Consider the following 27,991-nt stretch of genomic DNA (forward strand, 5'->3'; position numbering starts at 1 on the left):
TCTTTGGATTTATTGCAGTTGACATTTAATAAAATGCCTTATATTGTCATAAAGAAGACACATTATCCTTCACTCTAACAAGTATGAACCAAAATCAAATTCGCAATTCATACATGCTTTAAAGAATGCAAAATGTGAATGTAAGTGCATAGTATAGCTTAGATAGGATTTATGGACATGTTTCATATTTAGAGTGTGCTGCCTGTCACATAATTAAAGGCAAGGGAGAAAAGGCATTCAGGGTATGTGTCTCAAATTGTTCCCACATAAGAACCTAAATGCCTCTGTGAAGCCATGTTTCTGATACAAAATAATCGGTTAAAATTGATTTTCTATTCAAATTTCATGAAGAAGAGTGGGCTAATATGGTGATCTAAAATCATCCTTAACAGAATCAGTAAAGAGAATCTGCATAAAGGAATTTTGTTTAAAGCTGCAAGTTGGAAGAATACCCCTCTTGGCTCCTCTGGAATCTTGAAGTTCATCACCATCTCCTGCACAGCCATCTTCCTCTTTACCTAGAATTCCAAGTACAGCACCACATTCCTGTACCTGTCCAAATTTTCAAACAGTTCCGTGTGCCATCCTAGAATTAAATTATGGGTTACTGTCAACAGCACAACAGCCCATAATCCAGTGTTGTTTCCATAGTAAGCTACCTTGATGCTATAGAAGCTCTCCATCCACTGCAACTCCAGACAGTGATTGCATATTCATCTCTGCAAAGCGAAATGTGTTTACTCTCTAGGCTTTCCACATATATTCAAGTTAGGACAGTGTGCACATTACAAGAAACTTGGAAATAACACTGTTCTTGTGATTACATTGTGAGGCTTGGAAATGGTGTCCATGTAAGTTTGGCCTGTCTTGTAGGTACTGCACCTAACACACAGCATTGTTGAAGGGTTGGTCACAGAGTTAAGTTCTGGGAGCTAATCATGCAAAGCACTGTATCTTGGGTAGGTATCAAATGGTTCATCCTTTTCTGGCTGCAAAAAGTTATAAATATTTTATGTTTTTGACTAAATGAAGTACATAGATATAAGTTTCCAATAGGATATCCAAACATCTAAATTCTTACAAAACTGATATAGATTGTTCATTAAAATTACAATGGAACAATGTTTAGTTTATCCAATAATTTCTCACAAGTTTCATGATTTTAGGATTCAGGGTGTTATTTCAATTTTTTTTTAAAATTATAGTAAAATTTTTAAAAGACTGAAATAATTCCCTGAACCCTAAAACCATGAAACTTGTGAGAAATTATTAGATAAACCAAACTTTGTCCCAAAATCACATTGATATTTGCATCAGCGTGCAGGTGTACAGGTAGGTGTAGCTAATAAAGTGGCCACTGTGTATATGTAATACAAGATTAACAATCTAAAGAGTTAGTAACTAAGAATAACCTATTGCATATCTATTTACTACAGTCAGATTTCAATTTGAATTTAGAAAATAGATAATTGATTTTTTTCTTTAGCACATAAAAATCAGAATCAAGAATAGGAAAATCGGCCCCTTCAGCCTCCTATGCCATTCAATTATCCAATCCTAGCCTCAATACCACTTCCATGCTCTTTCTGCAAACTTGACTTACTTGTAGGTCAAATGGTTGTTAATTTCTGTCTTGAAATTTCTTCTCTGCGGCTTTCTGGGGTAAAAAATCCAAAGGTTCATGACCTTCTGGGGGAAGAAACTCTTCCTAATGAAACTACATCTCCTACTTCGAGATAACCTCACTCGGAGAAACATCATTTCAGCATCTGCCAATTCTGCTTCTATTATAAGATTATCTCTGATTCTGTTAAGCTTCGTTGAGTAAATTCCCAAACTGCTCAACTTTTCTTGCCATGTCATCACATTCATCCCACCAATTAACCCAATGAATGTTCACTACACTGGTTCCATTCAAGTAAATTCTGTAAATATGGAAAACCAAACTCTACGTAATGCTCCAGGTGCAGCACCTCAAGCTTTTGTACCTTCAAGGTCAACATTCCATTAATGCTCATGATGGGTGTGATGACATCAGGTTTGCTGACCATGAAGTTCTAAACTCAAGGAAAGAACTTAAACCCTATCATATATAGATAGCTGCCAGTACCCTCACTAAAGAGAGGTTATACTGCAGCGACCCAATCTTTAAAGATTAGTTCAATTCCATGTTTATCCTCCACAGCAAGTTTAGTGCCAATAACCACTATTTGAGTGGTAGGTCACCCCCTCCCTACCAAAGAGGAGATACCGCTAACAAAGTAGTTTAAGCACGGTTCATTTATTTTTAATAATACTTTTAAATTTAGACAAAATTCTTAAAATAAACTTAAAACTCAGAGGATTTCTATCTTACAAAAGATTTACAAGTAAAACAATTTGTACAACATAAACAGACATGCCACCTCTCCCGGAAGTTCCAGGAGTCTCCCGCATATTAATAGTGGCTCCCTGATGCCCGCAAATTATATACAATGTCAAGGAAATCAATTTTTTTGAGAGCGAGAGAGTGCAAGGGTGACCACGAGAGAGAGAGAGCGTGAGCGAGAGAAAAAGCGAGAGCGCGCCATGGCAGAGCGTTCCAAAAAAAGAAAATATAAAACATACTTCACCTCAGACTACACTAAAGTGTACCCCTGCCTAATAGGGGTTAAAATAATGACAGTGTTGCTCGCTGCATTGTTTGCAACAGTGACTTTTCTATTGCCCATGGTGGGTTAGGACTGTAAAAGACATGTTGAGGTGAGTTTAACAGGTGTCATTCGTTCATTAGCGTAGCTAACAATATTTAAACTAGCTGGCTAGCTGCTAAGGAGCTACTCTATTGCAGATATTCCACCTCTCCCGGAAGTTCCGGGAGTCTCCCGCAAATTGATGGTGCTACCTCCCTGAAATGAGTTTTTGCAGGGTGGGATGTCTGCATAAAGAACTTCCAAAACACAGGTACAATTCCTATAATCTAAAAAGACATACCAACAACAAGTTGCAGATGAACAAATTGTCCATTGTAAAAAATGATGGCAGAGGAATAGATTCTACTTCATCCCATGTTTCTGTCATTCTTCTTGATGTTCTTTGGCCATTCCTAAAAAACTTGACTGCTTACTACTTTTCTGCCACTTGGGTGACATGCACACGTCATATTCTTTCAGACATCCATTCATACAGGTGGTCTAAAGGCTTCTGGGAACAAAGTTCCCAGATATCCACAATTAATGCTGTGAATTCTGATTCTGAGTAAATAAATCTTCCACCTATTAATACACCAGCTATTTGATTTGCTAAGTGATAGCATCAACCCCACTTGCAAGTTTCCTTGAACTAAATAACTTAGCCTGCATTGTCTGGCTTGATATAAGCCAATGAATATCATCCCATTGTCCTACACTGCATCTCTTCAGCAGTTAGGCCAGGTACTGTGAGTCAGTTTCCTATGTTCCACAACGCTGTATGTTTGCAAAACTGCCCTTTTAGCTTCAGACTGATTATTGCTTGCCAATTACATTAAGAACTGAAGACTGGCTCACACATGACAAGAAGCTGAACAAAGAATATCGGTTAGAAGTTTAACTTAATCAAAAACAACCCTTGAGCCTTAGAAGTGTCAGCTGCTGTGTTAAGAAAGCTGAGCTTGGCAAAAAAGGGCCCTAGCCTAGGATGGTGAATATTCATCACACTACATGCTGCAACTTCAGCTTTCTTTCTGTTTTTTATGTGCTAGGACCCTTGGTTCCATTTGGATAACAAGTTTTTTTAATCCCGCTCTAAGTGATAAGAGGGACTCTTAGGGAGGAGGAGAAGACGGTGACGCGACGCAGCTTGCCCGGCCACTCCGGTGAATGATATCTGTAATCTGTCAAGTAGGGTGCCGTGCACAATCCTGATTTGATGGAGAGAGACATGAGAGAATGGAGGAACATCTGGAGAAACTTCTGAAATGCCCTTTTCGCTGCCGCTGTTACTGTGTGATCCAGAATCTCCGGAGGGGAAGGCCCCGAGTCCTCGGCTTTCCTTGTTGCTCGGCGGCCGGGACGAGGTCGAAGCGCTCGGCAGAGATGGTGCTCGGTGCTCGGTGTCAAAGGGCTGGTCGGAGGCTTGAAGTTTTCTGATGGACTGTGTCGGCTGTGGTCGGGTGCTTCCGATGCATCGACAGTTGTCGGTGCCTGGAGGTTTATGGCAGAGAGAGTTTCTCCGTTCTGCTGCCTGCTATCGGGACTATCGGGAGTCGATTAGAACTTTGAGACTTTTTTTTACTGTGCCCATGGTCTGCTCTTTATCAAATAGTGGTATTGCTTTGCACTGCTGTAACCATATGTTATAACTATGTGGTCTTGTCAGTGTTAGTCTTTGGTTTGTCCTGTTTTTTTTGTGATAGCACTCTGGAGGAACATTATATCATTTCTTAATGCATGCATGCATTTCTAAATGACAATGAACGAGGACTGAGTGTCCTCATAATCTAATCTAATTTGTTTTTTAAAATTCTTTCCTCAAAGTGGATAACCTCATATTTGTTCTTTTTATATTCAGTCTGCTGACTTTTTGCCCACTCACAAACTAGCTTTGTAGGGTTTTGGTGTTCTTGTCAGCTTCCTAACTCCCAGTACAATTAGTCCCTACATTAATTCCTTAATATAGGCTATAAACCATTGAAGTTCCAGCATTGATACCTGTAACACCTGCCAGTTACTGATTTGTCTTCAAAAATTACCTATTTTTACTGTTTCTTAGTTTTTTGCGGGTTAGTTATCCCAACATATTATGCCCAACCTCTCCTGCCATGCTCATGTAAGCATTTAGACAGCTCAGAAAGCCTTCCTCAGTTCTTCTATAATGCAAGAAAGCTTTTAAGTCACAGTCTTTGCCATTTTAGTGAACAATATCTTTATGCCGGTAATTTAATATCGTTTGCTTTTAAGCACGTGTTCCTTAGGGAGATCTCAAGCCTAGAGAGTCAAAATCTTTCATTTATTTATGTTTATTTATAGAGCTATTTCTTTTTGTTTAAGATAATTGGTTACCATAGCAGAACCATATCTGTGGTCGTTTGTACTTAAATATTGCCGTTAGAAAAGGTTGCTGATCTACTTACAGCAAGGGTTGTCTTTCTTTTTCCTGTAGTTATTAAACATTTCTTTTTTAAATACCATTCACATGTTGTATTTATATGTGACTCATATATTCTTACAACACACAAGCCGGCTATCAAGCCCATCAAGTGTATGCTGGCTCTCAGGGCACGCCCACCAACCCACTGCCCCACTCACATAACCTATTCCCTCTCCCATGTGCCTCAACTCCCTCTAATTCTCCAGCCTCCCTCCTAAATTGGAAGCAATTTACTGAGACCAGCATATGTTTCAGATAGGGAAGGAACTCCAAAATGTGGCAGAAAATCCACATGGTCTCAGAGAGAATCTGCAAATTCCACAAAAATACCACCTAATGTCTGGCTGCAATCTGGGTCACTGGAGCTGTGGAACAGCAGTACCACTTGATGTATCACTGTGCCACACAGTAAGTGGTATTATATTAAAATGCAATGCAGTTTCCTCCTTTCCTTCACTGGCATTCATTGACTGATTTAGCATGAAAGCTACTTTTTATTGAATAATCTGGACACATAAAGTTAAGTTACAATTTTCCGAACAGCACCTCCCAGTGGTAAACCCTCGCCTCCTGGGAATTTCTATCAGGAAATTAATTAGATGCTTGAACACAAGAGATTTTGCAAATGCTGGAAATCCAGAGTAACACACATAAAATGCTGAAGGAACTCAGCAGATCAGGCAGCATCTATAGAGAGGAATAAAGAGTCAGCTTTTCAGGACAAGACCTTTCATCAGGACTCAATTAGATACATTTCCTAACATTAGAAAATCAACATTACAGCAATTGATATGAATTGGCATGATGCATTGTAAATAGTGTACAGGAAAAAGGAATTTAAGAAGGAAAAAATCTGTAGAGAACAAAGGGAGACCACACTCCCAAACCCCTCTATAATATCGTTCTCAGTAAACAGACCTCACCTACAGAATGAGTGTGGTAAATTTTTCTTAAATTATTTTACATTAGATTAAATGTTTCATTGATCACTGTACAGCTTAATGAATTTTAATAGTTTTTTTAACTTTTATTTCCTTATTAATTTTGAAAAAGAATTTACCTAACTTTTTAATATTATGTCCTTGGAATATCTGACATTTTAAAAAAAGACTGAAGTTGGCTATGGTCAAATAGTCTTATAGAGCTTGATTGGATAGTTTAAACTGATACTTTGGCACGAGGATGTACTTTAAACAAGTCTCTGATTTTTTTGATGCATTGTCAGAATTGAGATTTTAAACAGGCATACTGGTATAAAAGATCTCCAACTGTACAACCCAAGCAAGAGTAGGATACTCTGCCAACATTTATTCCACAGCTAAAACATTCCAAATCGTAGCTTTTTTTTTTGTTCTTGCTTGCTGATGGATCTAGTGAGCTACAAATTAATTTCTCTATTTACTTATCAAGCCACAGAGCTAATGAAAGCTTAGGGATCTTTTTAATCAAAACTTCCTTTCTTGCTGATTAAGTTCTTTATCCAAAGAACAGAGTACACACATATGAAGATCATATTATTATTATTATTAATATTAGCATGTTGCACAATTTAAGAATGAATGAAAGGCGAAAAATATATTTAGGAGAAGATGCACTCCTGCTCATTAGTTCATATTTATTATGTATAAGTTCACATATAAACGTTTTCCAAATGATTATGCAGTATTTAATTTAGTGCAAACAAGTAATGCACGACATGAATAGACCATGCCACAGTGTCACAGGATAGTTCAGGCTGCATTCCATATGCGGTCATCTGTTCATTTTAAATATTTAAACAAATGGGCAGAAGGTGATTTGTGAGATTTGGGTAAAGTCAAAGCAAGTTTTACCATTTTACTGCTGAAGGCCTTATTTTGGTGTCAAAAGAAAGAGAAAGAAGACATAATTGTGGATGAGGAATATTCTAATGACTTGTTCATACAGTAGCTTTGTTTAATATATGTTTGGAATAGCAGATTTTTATTTAATCTGATTTAGCTATGAATCATTTTTTAAAAAGTGCAATACGATGTAAATACTGCCCATTATCCTCAGTCTGAAGGAGCTACCAATTACTTCTACAGTTTATTGCTCTGTATCATGAACTCTTTCCACAGATGCTGCCTGACCTGCCAAGATTTAACTTCATATAGACAGCATCTGCAGTTTTTTGCTTTTTAGTTATTGCCTCTCTCTTGATCACTTGCCTTAGGCTTGCAAATATTTCCTTTTAAGGAGGGGATCCAGTTTCTTCTGAAGTTTACTCTTCAATCTGCTTCCATCATCCTTTCGTGGGAGACATTTGCTATATACTATTTATAGTTTTCGTTATAAAACCTACTTAGATATTATCCCCATGCCGTCAGCTTTATTGTCATTATTAGTGGTTGCAAAATCCAGACACATTGCTGTAATTTCTGAAGCAGAGTAAGAAAATCACTGTCACACTTGTGCTCTCCACATTGCGGTCCATCTATAAGCCCCTCAGGTCTCAGAAGCAGAATGAGGTTTATTTGTGAAATTTGTTGTTTGCAAGCAAGAGTACAATGCAAGGGCATAAAATAACTACAAATTACAAAATAAGTAAATAAAGAGCGCAAAACAAAAATAGAACGATAATGTGATGGTTATGGTTTCATGAACATGCATAAATCTGATGGCAGAGGGGAAGAAGCTGTTCCTAAAGTGTTGAGTGGGGGTGTTCTGGCTCTTGTATTTCCTCCCTGACTTTAGTAATGAAAAGTGAGCCTGTCCTGTAAGGTAAGGGTCCTTACTGATGAATGCCGCCTTATTTGAGGCACTACCTCTTGAGGATATCTTTGATAGTGAGGAGGGTTGTGCCTGTGATGGAGCTGGCTGAGTCTACCGCCCTCTACAGACTCGTTGGTGACGAACCAAATCTCCTCAAACTCCTAATAAAGTAGAGCACCTGGCATGCCTTCTTGGTGATTCAATCAATGTGTTGTGCCCAGGATGGGTCCTCTGAGAGGCTGATGCCCAAAGCTCTGAAGCTGCTCACCCTTTCCATTGCTGACCCCTCAATGCGTAACTGGTGTTTGTTCTTCTGACTTCCCCTTCCTGAAGGCCACCATCAATCTGTTACTCTTGTTGACATTGAGTGCAAGGTTGCTTGTTATGACACCAGACAACTTATCTCACTCCTGTATGCCTCCTTGGCACCATCTGTGTTTTGACCAATAATACTGATGTCATCCTTGTATTTATAAATGGTGTCTGAACTGTGATTAGTGTAGAGAGAGTAGAGCAGTGAGCTTAGCACACTTCCTTGAGGTGCACCCGTGTCGATTGCCTGGGAGGAGGAGATGTTATCACCAATTGGGGCTGATGAGAAAGTTAAGGTTCCAGTTACAGAGGAACAGCTCCTGTTCGAATCCAGTCTCGGTGCTCCCTCGTGAGAAGTTCAACCTAGTCGTTCATTCTAAAGGACCTAACCAATGTGTAACTGCTTTTTTGGATATTGCTACATTGTTTCAAAAAGTGGAGCTAGGTCTATTTGCTTCCTGTTTCTGTATGAAGTACTATATCACTCTGCACTTGTTTTTATAGCCTTGGGTGTCATGAAAGATATAGCCTCAGCATGCAAAATGGATTCAATTTGTGAGAGAATCTTTTATTATATATCCAAACGACATGTTTCTGAAAGGTTATATTTACAGCGTGATATTTTCTGGGCTAATAAGAGTTTTTGTGATATTTGCATAGACTTCATAGCAGTTCCAATGTGTACCATTGTATGTTTACAGTAGCTCCCTCATACATCAAATTATACACATGAGACCGGACTACTTGCCAATATTACCAAGTACAGTACTATAAGTGTGAACAGTCTGCAGTCTTGGCAAATGCCACTTGTGCAAATATGCTGAACTGATGGGCATTTATTTTCATGTCATTTCAAGATTTTCCATTCTGAATACTCAGACTGTTACAGAATGTATAACTGTAGCTTTTCATTATTTATGATTTTCATGAGTTCTACATGTTTTCGCCATTCAACTAGAGATGCAAATATGCACCCAATACTTGCATTCACACCCACTTTGATATATCCATAGTAAATCAGTATCATACCAATTCAGTTGTATTATCATTAATTAAATGTTTCGGTTAATGTATTGTACAGCTGTGAATCATGTAAACATCGAAAGATAGAGTACAGAAACAGGCCCTTCAGCCCACTAAATCCATACCATTCTATCAAGCACACGTTTTTGCATTAATCCTACCCATACCATTCTTATTCTCTCCAGATTCAACCGCTCACCCACATATTATTTTACAGCATTCGATTAAACCTATCAACCCACACAGTTTTAGGATGTGCGAGGAAACCAGAATACCAGGAGGAACCCCATGCAGTCACAGGGAGAACGTGCAAACTCCACACAAACAGTACCTGAGGGCAGATTTGAACCAAAGTTGCTGGAGCTCTGAAGCAGCAATTCCATTTTTTTTTACACATTCCTAATAAAAGGCTAACTTTTTAACAATGCAAATCAGTTTCGGTTGTGCAGAAAATTCTGTTCAGTTGGTTGGGGAAAGAGCAATAAACAATCTACTGTAGGAGTTCAGCTAGTCGAGCAGCATCTGTAGGAAGGAAAGAAATAGTAGGTGTTTACAACGATGCGAGGTTTTGACTCAAACAATTCCTTTCCTCCCACAGATGCTGCTTCACCTGCTGAGTTGCTACAACAGATTGTTTGTTGCTCCAGATTCCAGCACCAGCAGGTTCTGGAAAGAGCTTCAATATAAAGTATATCTCCATCTCCCAAACTCTCCCACTTCTTATTCAGCGTCCCAGATTTAGAGAAGATAAAATCAACCATGCCTTCTGATCCCAACTTAGTGACCCATGTGGTACTGAAGTACTTGATCAATCTGCCTCATGTCCTAATGACAATAACACCATGACCAAACATTTCCCCACCCCTCTTCCCATTGACTACTCCCCTACCAAACCCCTCAAAGAGAATCAAAAAAGGCAAACTCCTGGGAAGTGCACTGGAAAGTTAGCCATGCCTACTGATACACTAACATGCCTTTTTAATGTACACAGTGTTGTCTGACTTAAAAAATGGCAGCAAGTTCTACTGACGAAAGTGCCTACCAGCACACAAGAAAAGAAATTAAATAAGTTAGTATTACCTCTCTGCTTGGATTGACTCGGCAGAGTACAAGTTTAATGCAAGTAGTTTCAGTGAGTAATCAGGAAAGGAAGATCAGGCATTGTCAGGAGAGAAAGAAGCAAAGTTAGTGTTTCAGGCCACTGACGTTTCATCAGAACTGGAAAAGTTAGTTTTACAATAGATTCCAGGAAAAGGAGAACAAAAAGACAGTTTTAAAATAATGCACAACTTTGTTTCTTAGTATGCAAAATATTCTTACACCTACGTGTGCTGAACAAAGTTTGAATGGATAAGCAATTATCTCTATTTGTTATAAATTAAATCTGTACCAAAAAATTGTGTGAAGTCAAATTTCCATTCTGGTTTAAAAAGTTATGGTTTGAATGTGCACTAAAACCATGAGATGTAGTGACAGAAACAACTAGATACCTGAGAAGAGAAATTGATATACCTGAATACTTGCTTTCTGCTTGAATGGATTCAACAAAGAATAAGATTTTTACTGTGAATATTCAAAGTGAGAGCAGATCAGAGGAGGAAAAGCACAGCTGATCAGGTATTGTCAGTGGAAAGAGTAATGTACTTCAGGTCACTCGTGTTCATCTGAATTGGAAATGTTTGCTAAATAATTGACTTTAAGGTAGAATTGGTAGGGAAAGGTGGGGTGGAGGGAAGGAAATAATTGAACTGTGGAAAAAGCAGACCTTTTTTATGTTCATTGCAACACACCTTTTCCTTTTCCCACCTCTCTACATCCTCCGCACCTTTCCCTTTTTGTAAAATCTCTTACATCTCAAATGTTTCTCTGTCAGTAATTATTACTGGCCTGAAACAATAAGTCTCCACAGTTGAACACTGATCTGTTGAGTGTTCTAAACATTTTCTGTTTACACGTCCAGCTTACTCACTACAGTATTTTGCATTTTTAAGGAAAGGCATAACCTGATGCTCCAGTGAGCTCTGGGAGTATCACTTTCCGTTTTAAGTACTGGACCTTTTTAAGCCAGTTTGTTAACTCCTTCCTTTCTAGGAACCTAACCAATAAAAACTGAATTTCACATTCCAATGAGTTGTGAGAAATGTTTGGATACTATTATATATTTTACACGTGACAAATAAAGCTAATCTTTACCGACCACGCATAGCTTCCTCTAGCAGCTCGTTCGATATACCCGCCACACTCTGTATGGAGAATCTTGTCTCCCGGGTCTTGTTTAAATACCCTGGCAAAAAGATTATGACTATCCACTTTATCTATGCCTCTCATGATTTTATGAAGCTCAGTAATGTTCACCCTCAGCCTCTTTCATTGCAGGGGAAACAGTCCCACTCTGTCTAAGCTTTCCTCTGAACTCATGCTCTTTAGTCCCAGCAACATCCCTGTGAATATTTTCTGCACCTCTCTAGCTAAATCACGTCCTTACTATATTGTCGGATGTATGTTGTCAGATCTGCACCCAATATTCAATGTGCAACCTTATATAGCTGTAAGCTGATGTGCCAAATCGTATACTTAATTCCCCATCCGATGAATGCAAGCATGCCATACATCTTCTTTGTCTCTTTGTCTACCATGTCACCGTCTTCAGAGAACTTGTTAAGACCATAAGACATAGGAACAGAATTAGATCATTTGGCCCGTTGAGTCTGCACCACCATTCCATCGTTACTGATTTATTCTCCCTCTCAACCCTCGTAATCTTTGACACCCTGACTAATCAAGAACCTATCAATCTCTGCTTTAAATATTCCCAATATCTTGCTCTCCTCAGCTATCTATGGCAATGAATTCCACAGATTCATCTCCCTCTGGCTAAAGAAATTCCTCCTAATCTCTGTTCTATTCTGAGGCTGTGTGCCCAGATCCTAGACTCTGTCACTACAGCAAACATCCTCTACACGTCCACTCTATCTGGGGCTATGTGCTTATATTCCTAGGCCTCTCCGATCTACAACATTACACAGAGCTATATCATTTAATGTGCAGCTCCTGCTCAGTTTAATTTCCCAAAAGGCACCACTTGTCTGAGTTAAATGCCATCTGCCTTTCCTTTGCCTGGTTTCTTAGTTAATCTGGTTCCTATTGTAATTTTGGAAAAGTTTCTTCACTGTCCATCACAGTGCTAATTTTGGTATCAAACAGAAACTTACTAATCATGCCAGTTTACATTCTCATCCATATTTTTAAATATGTATGACAAACAGCCAGGGACTCAGCATGGACCCCTGAGGTACACCACTGGTCACAAATCTTCAGTCTGATAAACAACCTTCCACTCTTCAACTAACATCCTCTGACACCTTCCACCAAACCAAGTTTGGGCCCCACTGTCTAGCTCACCCTGGACCCCATAATCTTCTGGGTTGTTATTGAATGAAATAATGTTTCATACTGCTTTATGCTGGTGCTAGAAAGTTTGATGAACCATTTAGAAAGACTCTACCAAGCAAAATACTTTCCAAAAAGATATGTCTTAATTATGGATATAGCTTTTTCTTTCACCATCTTAGCCATATGTATTTGAAGGGAACTGAAGTCACTTCATGATTTAAGTAAATGGTAAATGTTTATATTCGCAGATAAAGAAAACGCAGCCAGATTCAGATGTTACAGAGCCTCAGAATTCCAGGTAATGCAAACATCTCCACATTGTTAAGTAGAGAAATGGCAGTTGTTATGTTGTGCCTACTGCAGACTAATGATGTGAGAGTTTGTCCTGTTGTTTAACTAATTGTAAAACACAGAATTCCAGCTTAACAGCCAAAAGATGATAAGGAAGCAAGACTTACTTAAAGGCACTCTGGTGGAAGAATTCTTGAAGTGAACATTTTTATTTTTGATTCAGGCCCCTCCTCCACTACTAGGAGCATATTTTACTCCAATTGGCAAATCTGGATTTTGCCTTTTACCAACAATGCAATCTGCAAGTTCCTTACATTTTAGCTTCACTTAGCATGTATATAAATTTGAATCAAGCTAAGCTAGGTTATCTTTCCCATTTTTAAGTGGACTTGTGTATATGGTGTAATATTTGTATCTTGTTGCATCAACAAAACAACTGATTGAGTCTTAGAGCCATACAGCACAAAAACAGGCCTTTCAGCCTAGTATACCCACACTGATCTGGATTTGCTCATTCAAAAACTTCTTAACTGTGGTGAGAGAACCTGTGCAGTGGGTCCCAGATTACAACCACCTCTGTGTGGAAGAATTTCTTCCTTGGATCCCTTCTAAACCTCTTATTTCTCACCTTAAAGCTACAGCTCTGGCCTTAGACACCTCTGCCATTGGGAAGGGCTTCCTACTATCTGCCCTATCGCTGTCTTTCGTAAAGTTCTGTATCTCTGTTAGGATCCCCTTAGCCTCCTCTGTTCCAAGGAAAGCAAATCTAGCCTATTCAGTCTCCCTCTGTAACTGAAGCATTCCATCCCATGCAATATCCTGGTGAATCACCTCTGCCTCCTTGCTGGTGCATCCTCCCAATAGTGTGGTGCTCAGTACTTCAGCTGTGTCCAACCACTGGTTTATGAAATTGTATCAAGACTTCCCAGCATTTACACTCAAAGCTCCAGCTAATGAAGGCAAGCATTCCATGTGCTTTCTTCATCACCCTTTCTACCTGTGCTGCCACCTACAGGCACCTTTGGACTTGTATGCCAGTAGCAACTGATGGAAATATTAGGGTAGATGATTAAGTCAATATAAACTTTTCAGAAAAATAAACAGATTTTTTGATAGAAACAACTTCATCAAATGTTCAAATGAAATATCCTAAGCAATCAGGGAAGCTGGTTATCTTTGCTAATTTTTACACATGTACCAAGACAGAGTGAAAACTTGTCTTAAATACTGTTCATACAGATAAAATAATTACACAGTGCATTGAGCTAGAATAAGATAAAACAATACCATGCAGAGTAAAGTGCAAACACCACTGCAAAATTGCAGTGCAGGTGAATGATAAAGTGTGAGATCATAATGAGGTAGATTGTGAGGCCGAGAACCCATCTCATCATAAGACCATAAGACATTGAAGTAGAATTAGGCCATTCGGCCCATTGATTCTGCTCTGCCATTTCATGATGGCTGACCCATTTCCTTCTCAACCCAATTCTCCTGCTTTCTCCCCATAACCTTTCACACTCTGACTAATCACAAACCTATCAAACTCTGCCTTAAATACACTGAATGACTTGGCCTCCACAGCAGCCAGTGCAACAAATTTCACAGATTCACCACACTCTAGCTAAAGAAATCCTTCTTCATCTCCAATCCAAATGGACGTCCCTAAATTCTGTGGCTGCACCCTCTGGTTGTAAACTCTCCCATCATAGGAAACATCCTCTCCATATCCACTCTATCAAGGCCTTTTAACATCCGATAGGTTTCAGTGAGGTCCCCCTTCATTCTTTTGAATTCCAGTGAGTAAAGGCCCAGAGCCACCAAATGCACCTCATACGATAAGCCTCTCATTCCTGGAATCATTCTCATGAACCTCCACTGAATTCTCTCCAATGTCTGCATATCCTTTCTTAAATAAGGGGCCCAAAACTGCTCACAATACTCCAAGTGAGATCCCTCCAGTGCCTTATAATGCCTTATCACTGCATCCTTGTTTTTATACTGTATTATTTTTCTCTCAGAATGAATGCCAACAATGCACTTGCCTTCATCACCGCTGACTCAACCTGAAAATTAACCTTTAGGGAATCCTGCATGAGGACTTCCAAGTCCCTTTGCACCTCAGATTTTTGCACTTTCTCCCAGTTTAGAAAACAGTCTATACTTTTATTCCTTCCAACAAAGTACGTGGCCATACACTTCCCAACACTGTATTCTATTTGCCATTTCTTTGACCATTCTCCTAATCTATCCAAAGTCATTCTACAGCCCCCCGTTTCCTCAACACTATCTGCCCCTCCATCTATCTTCATGTTGTCTGCAAACATGGCCACAAAGCCATTAATTCTGTCATCCAAATCATTGACATACAACATAAAAAGAAGTTGTCCCAACATTGACCCTTAAGAACACCACTAATGACTGGCAGCCAATCAGAAAAGGCTCCCTTTATTCCTTCTCTTTGCCTCCTGCCAATCAGCCAATGTCCTTTCCATACCAGTATCTTTCCTGTGATACCATGGGTGGCCTCATGTGCGGCAACTTGTCAAAGGCCTTCTAAAAATCCAAGTACACAACATCCACTGATTCTCTTTTGTCTATCCTGCTTGTTATTTCTCCAAAGAATTTCAACAAATTTGACAGGTGAGATTTATGCCTAAGGAAAACATGCTGACTTTGGCCTATTTTATCATGTGCCTCCAAGTATCCCAAAACTATATCCTTAACAATTGACTCCAACATCTTCCCAACTACTGAAATCAGGCTAACTGGCCTTTAGTTCCTCTTCTTCTGCCTCCCTTCATTCATTGGAGTGACATTTGCAATTTTCCAGTCCTCCAGAACCATGCCTGAATCTAGTGATTCCTGAAAGATCATTACTAATGCCTCCTCAATCTCTTTGCCTATTTCTTTCAGAACCCTGGGGTGTAGTCTATCTGGTCCAGGTGACTTCAGGCCTTTCAGTTTCCCAGGCACCTTCTCCCAAGTAATAGCAACTGCATTCATACCTGCCCCCTGACACATTTGAACTTCTGCATACTGCTAGTGTCTTTCACAATGAAGACTGAATATTTATTAAGTTTATCCACCATTTCCTTGTTCTCTATTACTACCTTTCTAGTATCACTTTCCAGCAGTTCATTATTTACTCCCGCCTCTCTTTGACTCTTTATATATCTGAAAAAACATATTCTATTTGATATTATTGGGCCTGGCCTATCTGCGTATTTCATCTTTACCTGCCTTATTGCTTTTTTAGTTGCCTTCTGTTGGTTTTTAAAAGTTTCCTAATTCTTTGACACATTGGTGATCTGTTGTTGTTGACTGGCAGTAGAATCAGCTCACTTATTGCCTTTAGATACTTCATCATTTCCATTAGTGTGAGCTGTACACATAATAGCAGAAAGTAAGTGAATTGCAGACAGAAGATTTGCAATCCGCCTTATTGGAGTTCCTGAAGAGTTGAAAGAACCGTGTAGCTTTCATAATTTTCCATCGTCATGTGCCACTCTGAAGGCATAACGAAAGTCTGCATAAATATTCACAATTGTACCGGTGGCAAGGATGTGAGCTCGTATTAAAGCAAAAAGCTCAGCTGCTTGAGTTGTGCTGCTTCAACTGTTGCTTGGGGTACACACACTGCATATCCACCAAAATTTCTTGCTGTATCAGATCAGGAGGATGAACCGCCTTCAAAGAAAATTAAATTTGTGTTTTGTAATGGCATATCTCAGAACTAATACAGAACTAATACGGTAGTGGCAATTCTGAAAGAACACAATACAAACAATATTAGAATCCCACCAACCCTGTACCTTATACATAGCAGCGAAAATGTAAGCGAATACATCTCATCTAAGACGTCGTCTACTTTTTAGTACACACGTGCTTAACTTCGAAGTGGAGACTAAACATTCACGTTACGCTGTTACATTCACAATCAGTCATGATACAATAAAGTTAGACAAAAGGTAGACTTTGGCACAACTTTTACAAGATGTTGCCCGGTAGTTAAACTACAGGAAGGCTGACCTACTTGGCCGGTAAGGAACTTTGGACAAGCCACGCTGTCCAGCGCCGATGCCTTCACTTGTGAAAATCTAAAGCATTCACATGTAAAACATGTCAAATTACCGTTATTCTCTATTTGCCAACAAGCATAAATGAGTTCACATGGATATCGTCAATTAATACTCACCTTTCCTCACCATGCCCAGTATCTCTGGGAGGAAATTAATCCCAAAGTCCCACCAGCTTCTTCTGCAGAAAACAAAAAATGGTCTCCCACTACCCCGCGTGTGCGTAATGACATCACCGTCTCCACTTAAAGGCACAGACAACTATTCTAGCATTACCAGTATGGATGCCTAAGTACACTTTTAACGATAATTAATGAGATTCAACAGTCACCCGGTTACATCTCATAGGTTCAGTTGTGGAAGGGAGGTAGTCTGAATCACTGCTTAGCAGTTGCAAGGTTCCCCAACATCTTCAGTCAGCAAGAGTGTGGCACAGGGATATTAGAAATAGAGGGGTTAGACAGCAAAGCGGTCTCACAATGAGTCACTCGGGTGGCCGTTAAATGTTCGGTGCTGAATAATTAAGTAACGTGGAGAGAGCATGAGGCACATGTAGCACAACTAGGTAGCCCAAGGTCAGATTTTGAGATTAATTTACTGCATGGTAGGCTGTAGTCTCAACTTCCAGGCCTTCATCTACAGGGTCCAGATGAGTACTGTCACAGGCTACTGGACAATAGGCATCACCATGTCGTTGATTAAGTGCTGTACTGCTTGAGAAACTCTGGTTTTGTGTACAAACAGATGGAAAAGCTTACTGTAATCTGGGAGTCTGAGGGCCAGTGCAGACTATAAGAGCTTTCAAAGGACCTGTCAGCTTCAGTGGATCACTTCAGATCTTCTTTTGCTGACAGTGAAGTGAGGCCTTGAAGGGGATGACTAAGTTCAGCATGGTAAGGAATCCACTGTCTGCAATACCCGGTCATACCCAGGAAGTGGACAAGATGCTTCCTGATGACTCGTTTAGGCAAACTGACAAGGGCCCTCACCCTTTTGTCAGAAAGAAGGCAGCAGGCCCCACTCTAGAGGAGGCCCAAATAATGCAATTTGGATTGACAAAGCTGCAATTGTTCTGACACCATGTGGCCCTTGGTAGCCAGTGCGCACAGAAAGACTTCAGAGTTGTATTCAGAGGCTTCATGGTCCGGGGAACAGAAAAGCCGATCCTCTACATATTACAGCAGTGTGGATTCAGATGGGAAAACTACATCTGTCAAGTCCTTCTGGGGAGTTTGAGAAAAGACTGTTTGGCTCTCAGTACATCCTGTGGGAGGCGCGTCCTGGTATATTGCTTGCCTTGGTAGGCGAAAGTGAACAAATTTTGGGAATCGGGGTGAACTGGGATCGAAAAAATGCCCCGCATGTCAACAACTGTATAGTATTTAGTGTTCGTGGTAATACAACCGAGGATCGTAGCTGGGCTCGGAATTATGGGGTAGGTTGGTATCACAGATTCGTTTACAGCCCTCGGATCTTGGACTGAATGCCGGGTGTCCTTTCCCTGCCTCCATGCTGGCAGTATAGGTCTGTTACATGGACTCACTATTGGAACGACAATCCCCCTTTGTAGGAATGCTTCCAATACAGGCTTAATGCCTTTCGCTGCCTCTGTGCTCAAGGGATACTGAGGTTTGCGTAGGAGGGGGCTTGCCAAATCCAATCACACTTTAAAACTTTCTGCAGACAGTACTCAGCCCACATTATTGCTTCCTTCGCCCACAGTGTTTCTGCTGCTTGAGCGAGCACCCGTTCAGTTGTTACATCATCCCTTATAGGAGAGCCTAAGGACTTGATGTTCAAACTGAGTGGAACGGAAATAGGGTTATTATACATAAAAAACACTTGCCTGGGAAAATAGTGGAGGAGTTCCCCCTGATCTTTGATGCTTTTGCAGCAGACCATTAACCATGGGTACCAAATCTCGTGAGGGCATTGATGGTGCAACATCAAGGGTAATGTGTGGGCTCACATCGGGCAACATTTTAAAAAATGGTTCAGCATTGGGCGGTGTCTTTACAACAGCAGCAACACCTTCGGAATCCACATAGAGGAGGAAAGTAGCAAGAGGGAATGACTTACTGTTGCGATCTTCAGGGTAATTGTTTCGCTGTTTTCTCGTATGGGTGGTCCAGACCGTCTGTGGAATAAGGTGCCATACGGTGGACAGTCGCCTGCCACTCACACGTCATGTGTGGATGTTTCTCTAGCACTGTACAGGCCTCTGAGAGTTCCCAACAATTGCCTAACTGTAGTTAATGTATTAGCAAACAAAGATTCAGCAGTGAAATTCCACCACCAGACTTCTGGTTGTTTTTGAATGGAGTCTTCCAATAAAGCACAAACAATTGGGTAGTCCTGACGAAGGGTCTCGGCCTGAAACGTCGACTGCACCTCTTCCTAGAGATGCTGCCTGGCCTGCTGCGTTCACCAGCAACTTTTATGTGTGTTGCAACAATTGGGTAGACTGTCTCAGGCACCTCAAGTTGCATCTTCTGCAGAGCATACGTCCCAACTTACAGAGAAGGTCCAGACCCAATAAATAATCATTGATTCTGGGCTATTAGAAACTGATATTCTCCTTCATGTCCAAAAATCAGATTAAATTACCTTATGCGGAAGGGGTAGAGAAACGAGCTGTCCCATGAGTCCCATGACGTTTACTGATGCATCACTTAGAGATGCTTGTGCCCATTCGGAAGCATGGATTGTAGAAAAAGTGGCTCCAGGATAAATCAAAAAATCTAATTGTTGTCCATCTACAGTCAAAGGAATAACAGACTCAGAAATCTTTACAACAGGCAGGGTTTGACTGTGGCAGTGCTATTGTGGAGGCTAGAGATATTGTCCAAAAGGAGATATTTACAGTAAGCTGTCTAGTCCGCTGCACAGGTGGTGGTGGAGTGCGAGGTGACTGCTTTCAAAGTAACCTTGGTCCCAAAGGCAGTTTTGACCCTAGTGGCCAGGCTACCCGCGAACAAAACACAACCCCTGCGGACACCTCCTTCCCATCTCTTTGCCACATCCACCACCACCCCCCCCAACCCCCAACCTTGCAAGATAGCCCTTGGTGTGGTTACGGGTGTTTTATCCTCATTTCCTTAAACAGTTCTACTCTTTTGATATTGTAACTGCCTCTGGTAATATTGTAAAACATTTTCTACTTTGTTTAACTCTTCCTCCTTCCATCCTACACAGGTTCAAAGTTCAAAGTACATTTACTATCCAAGTATTCATGCATTATACAACCTTGAAATTCGTCTCCTAACAGGCAGCCACAAAACAAAGAAAGCCAAAAACAAACCCCATATATATGAAATAAGGCTGTCTAACATCCAATGTACAGAGAATAAAAAAACACATCATGCCCATAAAAAAACAAAAGAATGAAATAGCCCATAAGAAAGACCATTGAACACCCAGTGTGCAATCAAAAAGCACCATACAAACAGTAAACGCAACCAAACAGTGTTTCTGAACTGAGTCCCCAAAGAGAGTCTGAGACCCATAGTAGAGCACAGAAGTGGAGCGAAACATTGTGAGCAGTGATCTTAATCAGCCCGTACCTCGCCTCGAGCTCCAACACCTTGACCTTTTCAATCTGACCCGATGCTTAGCTTTACATCCGAACATCAGGTTCTGCCACTTCGAGCACTGAAGCAGCTCACTCCTCACCACCCTGACCTTTTGCATTGAACATTTCGTTTAACCTGGGCTGCATCCCTCTCACAATAATATTTACCAAGGTGGGCATCCCCATTTCTGGGGGCAATCTAGAATATTTTTGAAACGCAACGCGATACGTTTCATGTGTTTGTCAACATTTTCATCTATTCTCATCAATCTACAAAGCGAGAGAAACATTTCCTCAATGACTCTAGTAGAGTAATCCGCAGCACGTTCACATCAACATCTTGGGCCTATCTTGGCCATTCAATATGCTCTCTCACTTGATCCACTTAACTATCCCAAAACAGTCATCCATTACTGCATATCAACTTTTGGAGTATGACATTTACAGAGGATTTCCATCATATGGAGAAATACGTCTACATCCTCTTTATGATCAGGAGTCAACACTATTCATAGCCCGTAATTCAGAACTAGAAAGTGGTCTGTAACCTTCAGCTGGGCACCAGTGCACTCCTGGAAACATGTGCATAGTGTACACTAGAGTCATGAGATCTAGTACTGTCTGCCATTGGGCCTTCATCTAGTGAACCAGTAGCCCTTCCCACACCCCGTCACTGTTCTTTACCTCTTGAAGTAGTAGTCAAAATCTCAGACAGTGCCAGAGCACTGGTGGGCACTGACTGGTCACAGAAAATTGGGAGGCAGCACCTGTGATAATTGTAATTGAGGATACAGATAATTATAGTCATCTAAATCACCTTCAGATTCTGGCACCATTTGTTTAAGTTGTTTATTTCTTTTCCTTTAAGTAGACATCATCATCTTTGCCTGTACTTTTTGTACTTTTTCCATCTCCTGCTTTTATTCATTTTTTTTCCTACTTTTTCTGTGGGATTTATCAAACTGCTTCTGCATTTCACATCTACGTTAAACAAACACAGACCACCTGACAGTCTTCTCACATTTTTTCCTTTCTCTAACACACATCTACAGTCACTCACTTAGTCCATTCTTCACACTTCAATATATTTCTCATCATATTTAATACTTTCTGGTACAAACATGTACTCTACTGGAGCCCTTATGCGGTCTGGAACAGGGGACTTTCATGCTACCACACACACACACACACACACACACGCTTATCCAGTTTTCCTGTGCTCCATGTGGGACTCTAACCCAACCCATGGCAACACCTCATGTGGGACTCCAGCTTGGCCCACAGAATCACCTCATGCAAGACTCCAGCCAGGCCCACAGCAACACCTCGTGCGGGATTCCAACCCAGACCTCGACAACACCTCGTGCGGGACTCCAACCCAGCACAGCAACACCTCGTGTGGGACTCCAACCCAGCACAGCAACACCTCGTGTGGGACTCCAACCCGGCACAGCAACACCTCGTGTGGAACTCCAACCCAGCACAGCAACGCCTCATGTGGGACTCCAACCCAGCACAGCAACACCTCGTGTGGAACTCCAACCCAGCACAGCAACACCTCGTGCAGGACTCCAACCCAGCACAGCAACACCTCGTGCGGGACTCCAACCCAGCACAGCAACACCTCGTGTGGGACTCCAACCCGGCACAGCAACACCTCGTGTGGAACTCCAACCCAGCACAGCAACGCCTCGTGTGGGACTCCAACCCAGCACAGCAACACCTCGTGTGGGACTCCAACCCAGCACAGCAACACCTCGTGCAGGACTCCAACCCAGCACAGCAACACCTCGTGTGGAACTCCAACCCAGCACAGCAACGCCTCGTGTGGGACTCCAACCCAGCACAGCAACACCTCGTGTGGGACTCCAACCCAGCACAGCAACACCTCGTGTGGGACTCCAACCCAGCACAGCAACACCTCGTGTGGGACTCCAACCCAGCACAGCAACACCTGGTGTGGAACTCCAACCCAGCACAGCAACACCTCGTGCAGGACTCCAACCCAGCACAGCAACACCTCGTGTGGAACTCCAACCCAGCACAGCAACACCTCGTGTGGGACTCCAACCCAGCACAGCAACGCCTCGTGTGGAACTCCAACCCAGCACAGCAACACCTCGTGTGGAACTCCAACCCAGCACAGCAACACCTCGTGTGGGACTCCAACCCAGCACAGCAACACCTCGTGTGGGACTCCAACCCAGCACAGCAACACCTCGTACGGGACTCCAACCCAGCACAACAACACCTGGTGTGGAACTCCAACCCAGCACAGCAACACCTCGTGTGGGACTCCAACCCAGCACAGCAACGCCTCGTGTGGGACTCCAACCCAGCACAGCAACGCCTCATGCAGGACTCCAACCCAGCACAGCAACACCTCGTGTGGGACTCCAACCCAGCACAGCAACACCTCGTGTGGAACTCCAACCCAGCACAGCAACACCTCGTGTGGGACTCCAACCCAGCACAGCAACACCTCGTGTGGGACTCCAACCCAGCACAGCAACACCTCGTGTGGAACTCCAACCCAGCACAGCAACACCTCGTGTGGAACTCCAACCCAGCACAGCAACACCTCGTGTGGGACTCCAACCCGGCACAGCAACACGTCGTACGGGACTCCAACCCAGCACAGCAACACCTCGTGTGGGACTCCAACCCAGCACAGCAACACCTCGTGTGGAACTCCAACCCAGCACAGCAACGCCTCATGCAGGACTCCAACCCAGCACAGCAACACCTCGTGTGGGACTCCAACCCAGCACAGCAACACCTCGTGCAGGACTCCAACCCAGCACAGCAACACCTCGTGTGGGACTCCAACCCAGCACAGCAACACCTCGTGTGGAACTCCAACCCAGCACAGCAACACCTCGTGTGGAACTCCAACCCAGCACAGCAACACCTCGTGTGGGACTCCAACCAGGCCCACAACAACACCTCGTGTGGGACTCCAACCCAGCACAGCAACGCCTCGTGTGGAACTCCAACCCAGCACAGCAACACCTCGTGTGGGACTCCAACCCAGCACAGCAACACCTCGTACGGGACTCCAACCCGGCACAGCAACACCTCGTGTGGGACTCCAACCCAGCACAGCAACGCCTCATGCAGGACTCCAACCCAGCACAGCAACACCTCGTGTGGGACTCCAACCCGGCACAGCAACACCTCGTGTGGAACTCCAACCCAGCACAGCAACACGTCGTACGGGACTCCAACCCAGCACAGCAACACCTCGTGTGGGACTCCAACCCAGCACAGCAACACCTCGTGTGGAACTCCAACCCAGCACAGCAACACCTCGTGTGGAACTCCAACCCAGCACAGCAACGCCTCGTGTGGGACTCCAACCCAGCACAGCAACACCTCGTGCGGGACTCCAACCCAGCACAGCAACGCCTCGTGCGGGACTCCAACCCAGCACAGCAACACCTCGTGCGGGACTCCAACCCGGCACAGCAACGCCTCGTGTGGGACTCCAACCCAGCACAGCAACACCTCGTGTGGGACTCCAACCCAGCACAGCAACACCTCGTGCGGGACTCCAACCCGGCACAGCAACACCTCGTGCGGGACTCCAACCCAGCACAGCAACACCTCGTGCGGGACTCCAACCCAGCACAGCAACACCTCGTGTGGGACTCCAACCCAGCACAGCAACACCTCGTGTGGGACTCCAACCCAGCACAGCAACACCTCGTGTGGGACTCCAACCCAGCACAGCAACACCTCGTGTGGAACTCCAACCCGGCACAGCAACACCTCGTGCGGGACTCCAACCCGGCACAGCAACACCTCGTGCGGGACTCCAACCCGGCACAGCAACACCTCGTGTGGGACTCCAACCCGGCACAGCAACACCTCGTGTGGGACTCCAACCCGGCACAGCAACACCTCGTGTGGGACTCCAACCCGGCACAGCAACACCTCGTGTGGAACTCCAACCCATCACAGCAACACCTCGTGTGGAACTCCAACCCAGCACAGCAACACCTCGTGTGGAACTCCAACCCAGCACAGCAACACCTCGTGCGGGACTCCAACCCGGCACAGCAACACCTCGTGCAGGACTCCAACCCAGCACAGCAACACCTCGTGCAGGACTCCAACCCAGCACAGCAACACCTCGTGTGGGACTCCAACCCAGCACAGCAACACCTCGTGTGGAACTCCAACCCAGCACAGCAACGCCTCATGCAGGACTCCAACCCAGCACAGCAACACCTCGTGTGGGACTCCAACCCAGCACAGCAACACCTCGTGTGGAACTCCAACCCAGCACAGCAACACCTCGTGTGGAACTCCAACCCAGCACAGCAACACCTCGTGTGGAACTCCAACCCAGCACAGCAACACCTCGTGTGGAACTCCAACCCAGCACAGCAACACCTCGTGTGGGACTCCAACCCGGCACAGCAACACCTCGTGTGGAACTCCAACCCAGCACAGCAACGCCTCGTGTGGGACTCCAACCCAGCACAGCAACGCCTCGTGTGGGACTCCAACCCGACACAGCAACGCCTCATGTGGAACTCCAACCCAGCACAGCAACACCTCGTGTGGAACTCCAACCCAGCACAGCAACACCTCGTGTGGAACTCCAACCCGGCACAGCAACACCTCGTGTGGAACTCCAACCCAGCACAGCAACACCTCGTGTGGGACTCCAACCCAGCACAGCAACACCTCGTGTGGGACTCCAACCCAGCACAGCAACACCTCGTGCGGGACTCCAACCCAGCACAACAACACCTCGTGTGGAACTCCAACCCAGCACAGCAACACCTCGTGTGGGACTCCAACCCAGCACAGCAACGCCTCGTACGGGACTCCAACCCAGCACAGCAACGCCTCGTGTGGGACTCCAACCAGGCCCACAACAACACCTGGTGTGGAACTCCAACCCAGCACAGCAACACCTCGTGCAGGACTCCAACCCGGCACAGCAACACCTCGTGTGGAACTCCAACCCGACACAGCAACACCTCGTGTGGGACTCCAACCCAGCACAGCAACACCTCATGTGGGACTCCAACCCAGCACAGCAACACCTCGTGTGGGACTCCAACCCGACACAGCAACACCTCGTGTGGGACTCCAACCCGACACAGCAACACCTCGTGTGGGACTCCAACCCAGCACAGCAACGCCTCATGTGGGACTCCAACCCAGCACAGCAACACCTCGTGTGGGACTCCAACCCAGCACAGCAACACGTCGTACGGGACTCCAACCCAGCACAGCAACACCTCGTGTGGAACTCCAACCCAGCACAGCAACACCTCGTGTGGGACTCCAACCCAGCACAGCAACACCTCGTGCGGGACTCCAACCCGACACAGCAACACCTCGTGTGGGACTCCAACCCAGCACAGCAACACCTCGTGTGGGACTCCAACCCAGCACAGCAACACCTCGTGCGGGACTCCAACCCACAGCAACACCTCGTGCGGGACTCCAACCCGACACAGCAACACCTCGTGTGGGACTCCAACCCAGCACAGCAACGCCTCGTGCGGGACTCCAACCCAGCACAGCAACACCTCGTGTGGGACTCCAACCCAGCACAGCAACACCTCGTGTGGGACTCCAACCCAGCACAGCAACACCTCGTGCGGGACTCCAACCCAGCACAGCAACACCTCGTGTGGGACTCCAACCCAGCACAGCAACACCTCGTGTGGGACTCCAACCCAGCACAGCAACACCTCGTGTGGGACTCCAACCCAGCACAGCAACGCCTCGTGCGGGACTCCAACCCAGCACAGCAACACCTCGTGTGGGACTCCAACCCAGCACAGCAACACCTCGTGTGGGACTCCAACCCAGCACAGCAACACCTCGTGTGGGACTCCAACCCAGCACAGCAACACCTCGTGCGGGACTCCAACCCATCACCACAACACCTCGTGTGGGACTCCAACCCAGGCCTCGGCAACCATGTCTTTTATTTTAATGCTGCAGCTTTCCTATGTCAGTGACTAAGGTGGCATACATTGTCTACCCATACAGGAGTAAATTTGTATTCCACCAGCCGACGCAATCCCTTGCTCAAATATGAACAGGCTTGAATTTAGCCATCAAAAAGGCAACAATTATACCAGTGCCTAAGTTGAGTAATGTGGGCTGCCTTAAAGACTATCACCCAGTAGCACTCACATAGATGGTGATGAAATGCTTTGAGAGGTTGGTCATGACTAGACTGAACTCCTGCCTCAGCAAGGACCTGGACCCATTGCAATTTGCCTATCACTACAATAGGTCAATGGCAGACACAATCTCAATGGCTCTCCACATGGCTTTAGACCTCCTGGACAACACAAACACCTACAGTGCCATGCAAAAGTTTGGGCTCCCCGGTCAAAATTTCTGTTACTGTGAATCACTAAGCAAGTAAAAGGTGACCTGATTTCCAAGAGGCATGAAGTTAAGAATGACACATTTCTTTAATATTTTAAGCAAGATTACTTTTTTATTTCCATCTTTTACAGTTTCAAAATAACAAAAAAGGAAAAGGGCCCAAAGCAAAAGTTTGGGCACCCTGCATGGTTAGTACTTAGTAACACCCCCTTTGGCAAGTATCACAGCTTGTAAACGCTTTCTGTAGGCAGCTAAGAGTCTTTCAATTCTTATTTGGGGGATTTTCGCCAATTCTTCCTTGCAAAGGGCTTCTAGTTCTGTAAGATTCTTGGGCCGACTTGCATGCTTCCTCTTTTGAGGTCTATCCACAGATTCTCGATGATGTTTAGGCCAGGAGACTGTGAGAGCCATGGCAAAACCTTCAGCTTGCACCTCTTGAGGTAGTCCATTGTGGATTTTGAGGTGTGCTTAGGATCATTATCCTGTTGTAGAAGCCATCCTCTTTTCATCTTTGGCTTTTTTTTACAGACAGTGTGATGTTTGCTTCCAGAACTTGCTGTTATTTAATTGAATTCATTCTTCCCTCTACCAGTAAATGTTCCCCGTGCCACTGGCTGCAACACAAGCTCAAAGCATGATCGATCCACCCCCGTGCTTAACAGTTGGAGAGGTGTTCTGTTCATGAAATTCTGCACCCTTTTTATCTCCAAGCATACCTTTGCTCATTGCGGCCAAAAATGTTCCATTTTAACTTCATCAGTCCACAGGACTTGTTTCCAAAATGCATCAGTCTTGTTTAGATGTTCCTTTGCAAACTTCTGACACTGAATTTTGTGGTGAGGATGCTGGAAATGTTTTCTTCTGATGATTCTTCCATGAAGGTCATATTTGTGCAGGTGTCGCTGCACAGTAGAACAATGCACCACCACTCCAGAGTCTGCTAAATCTTCCTGAAGGTCTTTTGCAGTCAAACGGGGGTTTTGATTTGCTTTTCTAGCAATCCTACGAGCAGTTCTCTCTGAAAGTTTTCTTCGTCGTCCATACCTCAACTTGACCTCCACCGTTCCTGTTAACTGCCATTTCTTAATTACATTACGAACTGAGGAAACGG

At 43.9% G+C, this 27,991-nt stretch overlaps 1 protein-coding gene across 12 annotated transcripts in view; it reads left to right on the plus strand.

Moving 5' to 3' along the window:
- Window positions 1–27,991, plus strand: part of eya4 (EYA transcriptional coactivator and phosphatase 4) — a 454,812-nt gene that overhangs the window by 233,095 nt on the left and 193,726 nt on the right. For all 12 annotated transcript variants that reach the window (XM_072249790.1, XM_072249815.1, XM_072249809.1 and 9 more), the window contains one exon: window positions 12,819–12,868. In XM_072249790.1, the coding sequence (XP_072105891.1) occupies window positions 12,819–12,868 (50 nt within the window). The remainder of the gene's footprint in view (window positions 1–12,818; window positions 12,869–27,991) is intronic.

This window comes from Mobula birostris, chromosome 2 (genome assembly GCF_030028105.1).
Source record: "Mobula birostris isolate sMobBir1 chromosome 2, sMobBir1.hap1, whole genome shotgun sequence".
NCBI lineage: Eukaryota > Metazoa > Chordata > Chondrichthyes > Myliobatiformes > Myliobatidae > Mobula > Mobula birostris.